At 42.4% G+C, this 14,169-nt stretch overlaps 1 protein-coding gene across 1 annotated transcript in view; it reads right to left on the reverse strand.

Annotated features, from left to right (window-relative positions):
• The window catches only part of LOC119649870, a 106,089-nt gene that overhangs the window by 6,370 nt on the left and 85,550 nt on the right, over window positions 1–14,169 (reverse strand). The window contains exon 3 of the mRNA XM_038052242.1: window positions 636–880. Within this exon, the coding sequence (XP_037908170.1) occupies window positions 636–880 (245 nt within the window). The remainder of the gene's footprint in view (window positions 1–635; window positions 881–14,169) is intronic.

Below are 14,169 nucleotides of genomic sequence, written 5' to 3' on the forward strand. Positions count from 1 at the left end.
CGTCCTTATTTCACTTTGAAAATCTCCAAGTATGATTTTAATATCATGTTTCAGGTTTCGAGGGAACGCTTTACTGCGCCTTAGAAGGTGTCGGGGGAGGATTCACTTTTTGCTGCCTAGAAAACCTACTCCCAGCATATGGTTTACTGGATGTCAACTATAATATATGGTGTTGTGGCTCTTTTTCAGGTCCTGTGCCTGATCAGCGCATCTTTTGCAACGCTGTTACATCAGCCTTGTATTGGGACAGGATATCGCCGAGCTGCTGGGCAGCATTGGTTCGTACAGAGAGCCAATGCTTCATGAGAAAATCCGCGAATTGTTAGTCCGTCTTCCTTGCTGGGTTCGTCGGTGTACTCATAAGTCCGACGTTCTTTTCGTGGTTTGGTAATTTCGTGAGGTCAGCGGACGTTGGAAAAAGTAGTTTAAGATTATGCCAATCCTGTAAAGCAATAAAGCAGTAATGTGGAAAATATTTGAGTGGTTTAAGCCTCTAGGATTTCTGTACGCAAAGACAGGTGGAAAAGGAGGCAAACAGATATTGAATCGATTTTAGATAAGTTTTCTTTCCCGCAAAACATCAAATTAACGCAAGTAATTCGTGAATACGTGATGATGACGACGATGATACTCACGTTTCGTACATCCAACTGATGATTTTGAAGCCTGCTCCCAACCAGGACAACAATCGTAAACGATCTGTTTTGTTGTCTGGTGCCGAATGATGTCCCTATAAGCGGGTTCCTGGAACATTTTTAGGGTTGTGCAGATTTGGTTGATGTGGCACGGTTCGCTGACATGACGCCAAGTTGGTCTTGTGTACACTTCAGTAGTTTTAACCGGCACTTGGATGGTTTTGTGTTGCATGCACACATGCCGTCTGAAAATTTAAAATCGGATAAAAATTTAATTTTCGGAAGTAACCGAAGAGGGTTTCAATAATTAAAACAATTAAGATACTAAAACTTAAATACATTTTTAAAAATCAAATGCAAAAAGTGGTCAATTGAGCTGTTTGGCTGCTCCTATATTATGATCAGCTTGAATAGCCGGAGGATACGAAATCCATATTTATTTTTGTCTTACGACATTTTCTCACAATTTTTCTTGACTTAAACATATACATATAGAAGGAGTTTATGTTTGTTGTATTGAAAAGATACTTTCTTACTTGACAATTTTCGGAGGCAATTACGGGGTGCCCCAAACCGTCCATCAGCCAACACTGCGGGACCACACAGTCCATAGTTCAGATATTTTCTTATATGCTAAGCAAAGACACTTTTCTTACCCACGAATTATATTCAACATCTTTTCTGCATTCAGTTGCATTATCGAAAGATACATTCAGCTTCTAGTTGAAGTAAGACCCATCTCAAAAGTTCGGTAACATTGGATAGCGAAAAGAAGAATCTTTTCCGAAGCAAATGTATCTTAGCTTTGCAGTTGAATTAAGCCTGAAAGCTATCAGTTTAGTTAAAAAGCACAAATTCAGCTTGCACATTGCATGTGGGTATCTGCAGATACTTCCATAGTAGTGTAAAGTAAATTAGCGCAATGTTTCTAATGGACATAGCTACTACCTTCATTCAAACGGAAGTAACTTGGATTTTATTGAGCAGTTCGGCTTTAGCACCGGTAACTAGATAGTAATAGTGATAGTGGACCGATAGTAGATAGATAGTAATAGTAATAATGATAATAACGGACGAGGTAACGAAACGAAATGCGAATAATATGTTAATAAAAATGCATCTGTAAATTGCAGCAGTGGTACTGACTTATGTAAGTGGTTTGTAAAGATTTTACATTTCCGCAAATTTATTCCATTTGTAAAATAAGGAGGGAGGAGGAATAGAGGAGGAAGATAAGAATCTACAAAAATGTCCCCTTAGATAAGTAGGAATAGACTGCGGAATACAACAAAAATGTTGTAAGCATATAAACAAGTGGAGCTGCATTCTTATAAGGGTGAAAGATTTCACCTGTGCAGACAATTTATTACTACATTTTCGTCGGTAGATGCAAAACTTCTGTGAAGCAAGTAATTAATATAAAAATGTCTACATGTACCTGGTTGTTGGAAGCACTTGGTTTGCGCGGAAAGCGGTCCACAAACATACATAGACCTCTCCAGACGGGACTACTTTCAAACAAATTGATCACGTGTTTATGTCAGAACATATAGGGGAGCCAATATAGACTCGGACCACTATGTCGTCGGCATGGTGTTCCGAGCTCGAATAACAACACCACCTAAAATCCCCTCCGACAATCAGGTAAGAGTTCACACTGAAGCCATCCACAACACAGCCCTTCGCGATACCTATAAGAGGGAAATGGATGCCGCAATAACCGCAGTCAACAGAGGTCAAATGCAAAAGTAGTGGATACTATTATGGAGGTCGTAGATGCGGTTCATCGAGCCAAGGTACACAGCTGTCGATCTTGGCGGATAATGCTCCTCATAACGCTTCACGGCAGAAATGCCTTCAATTCCATACGATGGGCAGATATGCTAGGCACATTAGAGAATTCATTTCACGTGCCAAGCTTTCTGTTGCGGATATTGAGGGATTCTCTGAAAGACCGCTCCCTACTCTATGACACCCTAGAGGGTCAGAGGAGGATGGAAACCACGTCGGGAGTAGCAGAGGGATCCATCCGGCAGGACCTCTGGAACGCTTCTTATGATAGTCTGCGAAGACTCGATATGCCAGGCAACGTTGCGGCACTTGTTGCCGGACGCACTGTTGAAGAGGCGCAAAGCAGATTTGACATATTGATGCGACGAGTAAGCGGATGGATAACTGTTCACGGTTTCAGCCTTGCGCTGCAAAAAACCGAAGTAGTCATGTTGACCAGAAAGAAAATCCCGACACTGTGTCCCATATCGATTGGCGAGTCGACTATGGAGTCAAAATCAGCGGTTAAATACCTTGGATTAATGGTCGACTTGAAGATGAGCTTTTTCGAGGAAATCAAAGCAGCAGAGGACAGGGCTGCAACTGGACGACGAATGAGGAATGTTGGGGGTCCTATATCTACTAGGGCGCGTCTCCTTATGGGAGCAATGCAGACGGTTCTGCTTTATGGCGCGGAGGTATGGGCTGATGCCCTTGAAAAGGAGGTGCATCGTAAGCACCTTGCTCCAGTGCAGAGGTGGGGAGCTTTGCGAGTGGCGTCTGCTTATCGCACTGTCTCAGAACCGCCCGTGATGGTGATCGCGGGAGTGATTAAGGGAGGTGGTTGCCCGTGAAGAACGTCAACGTACCCTTATCGAGTGACAACTTTCTTGGCAAAATGAGCCAAGGGGCAGGTGGACTGCGCGGCTCATCGGCAATTTAGACTCGTGGTTGAATTGAACGCACGGTGAGATTGACTACTTCCAAACCCAATTTCTAAGCGGGCATGAGGTTTTCAGTCTTACCTGCGGAGGATTGGGAAGGCGCGATCTCCTGATTGTGTGTGTTCAGCAATGGAGTGGCGGACGACGCTTCTCATTGCGAAGAAGATTGAACTCGACCGGCGGAGGGACCGGGCCGTAAGGGTTTCCCTGAACTAACAACTCCCTTCCTTCCCTCCCCTCCCGTTGGTGAAAGGAATTCCATGACTTGAGGACTCCCAAAGCCGGGAGAGCCGGAGGGCTAGCCCCGAGTAATGTGTCAAACGGTTCCAGGTTAGTTCTTTGATGACAGGGAAGTGTTTAGTTGGTAGTACGACAGCGAATTGTTGCGGGAGTCCAACAGTCTGTGCGTAAACGCATTCACTTACCCTACTCAAAAAAAACTACTAGAATTTTGGTTGTGACTCCTCTCCCCTTGCGCAGGTTGACAACAGTTAGTATATATGTTGTATATTTCGAGCATCCCAAATTTCCTTTTTTAACCAAAAAGCAAGGAAAATTCAAAGCCGCAATCTCGTAGTCCAGATTTTCAACAAAAACCCTCCATTCTGATGAAATAATGATTCCAACCGAGAAATACCAAAGTTCTTTGGAACAGCGTGAGAAATAATACAGTTCAATAAAATAAATTTGGAATATTGAAACAGCTGGGAAACTCGGCGCTACAGGTATGAAAAGTTATGTAAGAATATTCGAAAAGTACTAACGGATAATTATTTTATTTGATACGCCATATAACTACATATATTTGTTAAAAGAAAATATACCGCGCCAATTACCTCGTGAAGAGCGGTTTTTGTGGATTGTCCTTAAGGTAGGCCTGCTGGGACTGAGAGCAAGGCGTTCTCTCCACAGTCGTTCTTAAGAGGATTTATTGAACGTACTCTAGGGTCTTCAACGCGAAAGAGGTGAGGCTGTTGGGTCGAACGTCCTTCGTGGACTCATGGCCACGCCTGGCCGCTATCGGTATGAAAACTACTCGTGTGCGTCTCTAAGATATAACTCCGGTAAATCTCGATAAGACACGATACAGCCTTGCTGCTTCTGTAGCATCATCATCGGCATCAACGGCGCAGCAACCGGTGGTCTAGACCTGCCTTAATAAGGAACTCCAGACACCTCGGTTTTGCGCCGTGGTCCACCAATTCGATATTCCTAAAAGCTGTCTGGCGTCCTCACCTACGCCATCGCTCCATCTCAGGGAAGGTCTACCTCGTCTTTTTTTTCTGCTATAAAAATTGCCCTTATACACTTTTCGGGCTGGATCATCCTCATCCATACGGCTTAAGTGACCCGCCACAACCTGACGGTCGTGGTATCGCTCAAAGATTTCGTCGTTATGTAGGCTACGGAATCGATCATTATCATGTAGGGATTCGGAGTATTCTTCTCTCGAATGTGGCCAAGAGTTCGCAAATTTTCTTGCTAAGAACCCAAGTTTCCGAGGAATACATGAGGATTGGCAATATCATTGTCTTATCCAGTAAGAGCTTTGACCGAATAGTGAGACGTTTCGAGCGAAGCAGTTTTTGTAAGCTGAAATAGGCTCTGCTGGCTGCCAACAACAGTACGCGGATTTCATCAACGTAGCTGTTATCGGTTTTGATTTTCGATCCTAGATAGGAGAAATTATCAACGGTCTCAAAGTTGTAGTCTCCTATCTTTATTCATACCGTTTGATCAGTGCGGTTTGATATTGTTGGTTGGTTGGTTTTTGGTCCTGACGTTGCCACCATATACTTTGTCTTGCTTTCATTGATGTGCAGCCCAAGATCTCGCGCCGCCTACTCGATCTGGGTGAAAGCAGTTTGTAGGTCTCGGGTCGCTCTTCCCATGATTTCGATATCGTCAGCATAGGCCAGCAGTTGGGTGGGCTTAAAGAGGATCGTACCTCTTGCATTTACCTCAGCATCACGGATCACTTTCTCCAGGGCCAGGGGGGATGTATGATAGGGCATCCCCTTGTCGTAGACAGTTGTTGATGTCGAATGGTCTTAAGAGTCATCCTGCTTCTTTTATACGGCCCCGCACATTGATCAGGGTCAGCCTAATCATTGTTATCAATTTCGTCGGGATACCGAATTCTCTCATGGCCATGTACAGTTTTACCCTGGCTGTGCTATCATAGGCGGCTTTAAAGTTGATGAAGAGATGGTGCAACTGATGACCATATTCAACAGTTTTTCCATCGCTTGCCGCAGAGAGAAAATCTGATTTGTTGCTGATTCGCCTGGAGTGAAGCCTCTTTGGTATGGGTCAATGATGTTCTGGGCGTATGGGTCTATCCGGCCTAGCAAGATAGCGGAGAATATCTTATAGATGGTACTCAGCTGTTTCTTCTACACTCGGTTGTGGCAGTATTTGTCCGTCGTCTTCAGTTGGCGGGACCTCCAACTCGCCGATGTTCTGGTTATTCAGTAGTTCATCAAAATACTCAAACTATCGCCCGAATATGCCCCTTCAGATCAGAAATCAGATTTTCCTTTTTGTCTCGGAAGGATGGACATCGAGGTGTGTAAGGCTTCATTCTGGTGACTTGCTGGTTAAACTTCCGCGCCTGGTGCGGTTGTCCCTGTACTTTTCGAGTTTACAGACCTGTTGGTTCTCCCAGGCTTCCTTTTTCCGTCTATGAAGTCGCTTCTCCGCTCGCCGGAATTCGTAATAAGTCTCCGCGCGTCCTTTGAGAATGCAACATTACTCGGTGTGCAGCATTCTTCCGTTCCATTACTAGCTTACATTCATCGTCAAATCAGCCGTTCCGACTCTTTTTACGGATGGGGCCAAATATGTTTGTGGCCGTATTTTCAGATGATTGTGAAGATCATTTGTTGATGGTTCATCTCCAGGATCTCCTTAGACTGCGGTTATTGCGGCAACAATTTCCCTCTTATAGGTGTTGCGAAGGGCTGTGTTGTGGATGGCTTCAGTGTTAACTCTCACCTGATTGTCAGAGCGGATTCTAGGTGGTGTTGTTATTCGAACTCGGAGCACCATGCCAACGAGATATTGATCCGAGTCTATATTGGTCCCCCTATATGTTCTGATATTCATCAGGGCTGAGAGGTGGCGGTGTTCGATCCATACGTGGTCAATTTGGTTGAAAGGGGTCCTGTCTGGAGAGGCCCACGTATGTTTGTGGACCCCTTTCCGCGCAAGCCAGTTACTTGCAACAACCATTTCGTGTGACACTGCTAATTGAATAATCCGCAGTCCGTTATCATTTGTACTTTGATGTAAGCTATGAGCCTGAATACGGGCTCCGTTCCTACTTGGCTGTTAAAACCCCCAAGTACGATTTTGATATCATATCTGGGACAGGCTTCGAGGGTTCGTTCTCCTGCCTCACAACGCTGTTACATCAGCCTTATATTGGGACAGGGTACCGGCTAGCTTCAGCAGCATTCGGTCTATATAGGGAGCGCACGTTCAATAAGAAAATGCGCAAATCGTTAATCCGTTGTCGTTGCCAGGTTGTAAAATCCATCTTGTGCCAGGCTCCTTCCGTGGCTTCGTAACATCGGTTTTCCGTGTAGGATTGTCAGCCCTACCCAACCCCCAATTTGGAGGACCAGTTGGTACATTTTGTTCCGTTTTTAGGTTCTGTAGTATGACTGGCATTATGGCATCTGGGCCCGAAGGTTTATATGCAGAGAAGCTGTTTATAGCCCAGGCGATTTTATCCTCGGTAATTGCCGATTTGATAGCTCCGCGCGGCTGCATAACCTCCAAGGAGGGCTTCGACTCACGGTCCTCCTCGGTGGCGGAGAAATGCGTCCCCAGGATTTCACCAGAAGATTCCGTCCAGGAGTCAATTTTGCTTATTGTGCAGGTAACATCAGACCCTCCACAAAGTAATGCTCATAATCTGAGGGTTCAGAGCAGATTGACTTTTTTGCCATTCTATTTAACCTTCTAATAATTAAGTAACTTTTAGGGAGAAGATCACCTCAGTAAAAATGAAAGTTAGTTAGCCTTTAGTTCTTGTTCCAGGTAATTAGCACCTCAAGCTCATGGCTCTTCGCTAGTTGACGTTCATGCCCCAAAGTTGTACAAAGACTTGTCACCTCTTGGTTGCATTCGTACCGAGAGTTGTTATGAAAATGAGCACCGTATTGTTGTGAAGCAACTTTTATACCTAACTTACAAAGCGCATTGCCAAGGAAGACATCGAAGCTTTGTGAACTGGTAGGATGTTGTCTCCAGTTCTTTTCGAATCGTCAAAATCAGGTTTTCGGTAAATAATTTAGTTAAGAAAATTATATGAACATTTTTAACATGAATATAATTCGTGGGTGTTAAATTTTTTGTTGACCGAATATGGGGGAAAATTCAGCTCGGCTTGAACGTGGTCCTGTGCTTCGTAGTATACGGGTTGGACACATCCCCTAATTGTGCCAATCAAATAAATAGAAAAAACAAACAACCTAGATGAGAATGCGAAAATGTCCTGTAATAAGAAAATACTTGTGACTCTGGGAGCCGCTGATCACATTTTGCTACTTTCAAGGTGTTGGGGTAGATTATAGAATTCTTGATAAGCATTTTCTTGTTTGAAAGCCGCTAAATTGTTTTTCTTTGTGTTTCAGAGCGGAAGTAATAATAGGAACAGAACATCTGCATCCTTTTTCTCATATGCTACCTTGGTTAAAAAGTTCTCGGAATTTGTTCAGATAAAGTGAAATTTACGATTGTAGATCAGTCAATATTGTCCTTCTCAAAGTAATGTCCATTGACTGCAACGCAGTGCTTGATCAAATCCTCAAGTGTGCTTGACATGTCCATTAGAACCAACGAAGAACGTTGCTACACCACCAAGTGTGGCGATATCCAGAGAATTCGGACGCAAGAAAGCAGAACTTTCGGTCGAAGGTGAGGACAAGCTGGTAACCCCGGTGAGATTATATTAGATATTAACCTGCAATATGCCAAAACCTCATCGTATCTACCGGCGGCAAGGCTGGCAAAGGTGCAGGACTGTCCTTATATATTTCTGGTTCAAGAGCCATAGGTTCGTTTTAACGGAATCTGTGGAATTGTATCAGTCAAGGGGAGTAGGAACTTCTTCGATGAAAGATCATCGAGACCGAGGGCCTGCGTTCTGATGTCAAAATTGTAAGTGGCAACTATGCTGGAACATTTTTGCGGTCAACTTACAATACCAGGTTAATGGTAAGAGGAGAAACGTCATAGTTGCCTCTGCTTACTTATCCTACGATTCTTTGTACCCTTCGCCGACTCAAGAACTAAGGTATCTGGTAGTGTATGTAGAATTAAGTGGCCTGGGAATTCGGTATCACGACGAAATTAATAAGACTGACTAGGCTGACCCTGACCAATGTGCGAGGCCAGACAAAAGCAGCAGGATCACTCTCAAGCCCATTCGACATCAACAACGGTCTACGACGAGGGGATGCCCTATCATGCGTCCTCTTTAACCTGACCCTGGAGAAAGTGGACCTGTGATGCTGAGGTAAATGCGAGGGGTACGATCCTCATTAGGTCCACCCAACTATTGGCCTATGCTGACGATATCGACATCATGAGAAGAACTACCCGGGACCTACAAACTGCCTTCATCCAGATCGAGTAGGCGGCGCGAGATCTTGGGCTGCACATCAATGAAGGCAAGACAAAATATATGGTGGCAACGTCAGCACCGAAGACGAATCAACCAACAACATCAAACCGCACTGGTCAAACACGAAGAATAAGGATAGGAGAATACAACTTTGAGACCATTGATAATTTCTCCTATCTAGGGTCGAAAATCACAACCGATAACAACTATGATGATGAAATCCGCGCACGGTTGTTGTCAGCCAACAGAGCGTTTTTCAGCTTACAAAGACTGTTCCGCTCGAAACGTCTCACCATTGGGTCAAAGCTCTTACTGTACAAGACTATGATCTTGCCAGTTCTCATGTATTCCTCGGAAACTTGGGGTTTTAGCAAGAAAAATTACGAACTCTTGGCCGCGTTTGAGAGAAGAATCCTCCGAAGAATTTTTAACCCCCTATATGAGGATGGACGATTCCGTAGCCTACACAATGACGGTTGTGGATAAAATCCGGCTCAATAGGTTACAGTGGGCGGGTCACTTAATCCGTATGGATGAGGATGATCTCACCCGGAAAGTCTATAAGGGCAATATAGAAAAAAAAGACGAGGCAGACCCTGCCTAAGATGAAGCGATGGCGTAGGTGAGGACGCCAGACAGCTTTTAGGGATATCGAATTGGTGGACTTTGGCACACAACCGGGATGTCTAGAGTTCCTTATTAAGGCAGGCCTAGACCGGATACCGGTTGTTGCGCCGTTGATGATGATGACGAGTAGCAAATGCAATCCTAGAGGAGAGAAGCTGTTTGATTTCATCATTTTAGCTGATCTGATGCCCGCGAACGTAGGGTGCGCCCTTACGTTCGTGGGGCTGAGAAGAAGTGGAGTAATTGACCTAACAATCTGCACTTCAAACTTATTAAAGTTGATTAGAAATTGGTGAGTGCTAGATGAAGTCTCACTTTCAGATCACCGTCACTTAGAATTTAGTCTGACTATTGCAAGCGAACAGCCTGTGATACAAAGACGGAATCCTAGGAAAACGAATTGGGCAAACTTCTTAGCGACAAAGATGAGCTCTCTAGGCGACTAAGGACTTTGGTGATTGAAGATCAATTGAAAACTCTAAATCGCACACCTTTAAAGTGCTTTGAAGAGGCTTGTCCTATTTTCCGAGGCCAAAGTGGTAAAACGGTTCCATGGTGGAACCGAGAACTGTAAAGACTCAGGAAATCAACCAGACGACTTCTAAATCGTGCTTCCAAAAGCAGTAAAGATGAAGACTGGCTAAACTTCCGGAACTCACAGCGTGAATATAAGAGACTCGAAAAACGTTCGAAACGAGACTCTTTTAGAGAATATTGTGAGGAACTGGAAGGTGAAAGGGAGACTCCAGGCTGTGTAGAGTCTTTAATAAGGATCAGTCGGCCAAGCTGGACTCTCTTAGAAAACTGGATAGTACTTTCACGAACTCCAGAGTTGAGTCTATACAGACTCTCTGGGAAGTACACCATCCAGGAGAACAGGTCTCAAAAGTGAGAAGAAGAGATTTGGCGGTTTCTGCAAATCCTTCAATACGAAGGTGTTGCAAGGGTTACTTCAAAGCACCTGGCATGGATGGCATCTACCCAGCGATGCTAAAGGAGGAGAGAGAGCACTTAAACCAACTTCTTCAAGGATGTCTTGCTCTGGGCTACGCCCCTACATCTTGGCAGAGGGTGAAGGTTGTCTTCATACCAAAGCTTGGAAAAGATGACTATTCAAATCCAAAGAACTTCAGGCAAATCGGCTTAACATCATCTTCCCTGAAATGTTTGGAGAGACTGGTTGAGCGTCACATTCGCGAGAAGTCGCTAAGCTCGCACCCTTTAATGAAAATCAACATGTTTACCAATGTGGAGTCCTGTGAGTCTGTTCTTCATTCTTTGGTTTGAGAGATAGAGGATACAACTCTGAAGGGTGAGTACGTGATGCGGTTGCTCGTGGGCATTGAAGGGGCTTTTGATTGTGCATCCTAACAAAAGCTCTGTGATGCCGCCAGAGGGCATGGTCTTGACGAAACTCTAATAAAGTGGGTCCACGCTATGCTAAAAGCGCCCACAGACGACAAACCAAGTTGGTGACCAAGTTGGCGGTTGCAGTGCGGTTGGACGTCTGTGGAGAAATTCTCCATACAAACTCAGGTTGGAGCAACGGTTGCAGCAACGGTTGCGCGAACATCAAAATGCTTTGATATTTTGTGGGCGTGGCCTCTAAATGTGAAACGGTTACGAATCGGTTCGGTGTGTGCTTGATCATTTGAAAAGCTTTCGAGCGATTTTAATGTGATGCGAGCGCTTGAGACGTGTTTTCTGGATAGGATGGGAAATGGAGATTAGATTGCTACTATGTAAAATTAAAGTGCAAGACTTTTAATTACCCGGTCGCTATAAGTTAATTACGATAATGTCTTAGTTTTCTTCTTTTTTGTTCGCTCATATGCTTTTCGTAAAATGCATGTAGCTTATTTGGAATGTAAAGACATGTTCTGTGGTATCTTATGATGTTCCTTATCCTTGAATATTCAAACAGATGAACATTTGATACTTCATACATTTCATTATTGGTTTATGACGCTTCGGATGCACTTATTTCTTATCGTTCAATTGAATGGTTCATAATTCTCGTTTGAACAGGTGTTTAGGGTAGTGAATTAGATTCTATGAGTTGAGGAACAGAAGCCGATTTATACTGGATGTACTTTCTTATAAAAAAGACGGAGTTGTTGTTTCGTACGGCTAAATCCCCCCGTTAATTATTTGTATATGTTTACATCAACTCTTAAAGAAAGAAATTACGAAGGAATGATCCCTCTGGTCTACCTTAATCCTTTTATTAGGCTGTTTAATTGCAAGTAGGCGACGAATGGCTGTGTAGGTTGAATTCCCGTGAGGCACATGCCTCGTAATTAATAATTATGTTCTGTATTAACGAAAGCTAAATACCGCGTTTGGGTATTGTTCAAATAGGAATTTCGTTCGTAAAAAAAAATGGGTTTGCGATGTACCTGTACTCTGTAACTTTGCTTACCATTTTCTGAAAACGAGAAATTATAGTGACGCTTGTCCTTTGCTTTATCTTGAAATTAACTCGTTAATTAAGATGCAACAGGTAATCACAGGAAAATCATTTAAGATACAATAATCAGCAATTCGCTTAATATACCGTTAATTTCTTTGTATTTATAAACATGAAATTAAATTAAATTATGGGCACTGAAAAATAAAAAGTTGATCCATCAAATTCTAATTAATTGGTGAAAGATGACGATTAAGTACAAATATAAACATACGAAAATGTATATCATTTTCGTATGTTTATATTTGTACTTAATCTATAGGTAAAATGACCTTCTATAAGCGGAATAGCTACTTCTATACATATAATTTAATTGTTTGGAAGCATTTATTAATTTTTCAGAATAAATATAAATGTATATCACAAGAAAAACAAAGCATTAAATGCAATGTTCAAAGGTGGCACATACATTTCCTCATTTTGCTTTTGTAAATAAGCACATTATTTACCATAGTTTTCCCAGTTTTGCTGTTTAGCAACCATTTCCCTTGCAACGGATCGTCGGCTAACTTAATTAGTTTGCCTGCAAAATGGAAAGTAAGACCGACAATGGCAATCATGGTAATTAGGTTGGAGACAAAATTTCAAATATGTGTAAAAAAGGAGAGGAACGCAATTAGTGAATGTTCACAAGTACCATATATCTATTGTCAGGTTTACCTCTTTATCATGTTTTATAAAAGATTGTTGGTTGAGTGAGGTGGAAAATGCCGACAATGGAAATAATGATGGCCAATAAAAATTGAAGTCTAATAAATGTTGGGATGGGACGCATATATTTTGTTGGGAACCTTTTTTAAATATGCACGGCGCCTTTAAGAATTATGGCTTGCATTTCAGGAAGGACAGCTTCAATTGAGGAATAGGTAGCTGTACGAAGTTTCCATTGTTTTTATTGTTTTGCAAGCATTTGCCTTCTGCAGGATCAGTATATTATATTATTATATTATAGAATATTTATGGCGTAAGTATTTTCCGGCGGGGTTAGCTGGCTAATCCCAAATATGAGGATTATGATAGGCAATAAAAAGTAAGTCTAGTTTAAAAATGAAAGGAAAATTCTTAATACATGTTCAAAGGTGAAACATATTTTTAATATATACTTCGCGCTCGGTAATGATTAAAAAATGGCCCTTTAATAGATGGTGACTTCGCCATACCGAATACGATAGAAGATGTTTTCACGCTGGGGCAATTGGGAGCCCTACGTTTGACTACAGTCAATATTATTGAAGCCTTAGCAACTTCAAGTGAGCATAGCGGTGAATAACCTTCCGTTCTTCTGAGTGAAATTGTACACTGATGAAGGGAACAAGTGATTCCCGAAATATCGGTATTTGCAAGAATAAATATCCACACCAACGAAAAAGAAACAACAAGTTTTATTATTTCAAATTTCTTCCTTCCTTTCTTCCTGTTATTATTTAATCATATAGTTACATATAAATACATACTTATAAGATGAAAAATCCTAATTGTTGTTTTCATTTATAAACAAACTTTGCCAAGGCACTGCTCCAACTCCATTAAAATACCTTGTGTATTTCATTCTTGTTTCTTTTGCTATTGAAGCTGCATTTCTCGATGCAGTTGGTTGAAGTTCAGAAAGCTGCTGGCTGTCTTGTCTCCAAGCACCCAATTGAATATCACCATTATTTATATGTTCAATATCAACACTTCCTCTTAAGTAGACCGAGGGGTTGGTTGTCCTTAAAAAATTGTGGAGATAACAACATGCTAGAACTATTATGCTAGCTTTTTTAGGGTTCAAATTCATGCGGTTTATAAGTATGCGGAATCGCGTTGCCACAATTCCAAAAGCATTTTCCACAATCCTTCTAGCCCTTGACACCCTGTAATTGTATACCCTTTCTTCTATTGATAGATTATTGCGGCTGTACGGTTTCATCAAATTCCTCAATAATGGAAAGGCGTCATCCCCCACAAAAACAAAGGGCATATCTACTTCAAAAAATTCAGGTATAGCTTGTGAGTGTGGAATGTTAAGTAATCCATCATTCAATTTCTCAAAAAATTTGCTATTCTGAAACACACCAGCATCAGAAACACGCCCATTTGCGCCGGCTT

The sequence above is a fragment of the Hermetia illucens genome, chromosome 2 (genome assembly GCF_905115235.1).
Source record: "Hermetia illucens chromosome 2, iHerIll2.2.curated.20191125, whole genome shotgun sequence".
Lineage (NCBI taxonomy): Eukaryota > Metazoa > Arthropoda > Insecta > Diptera > Stratiomyidae > Hermetia > Hermetia illucens.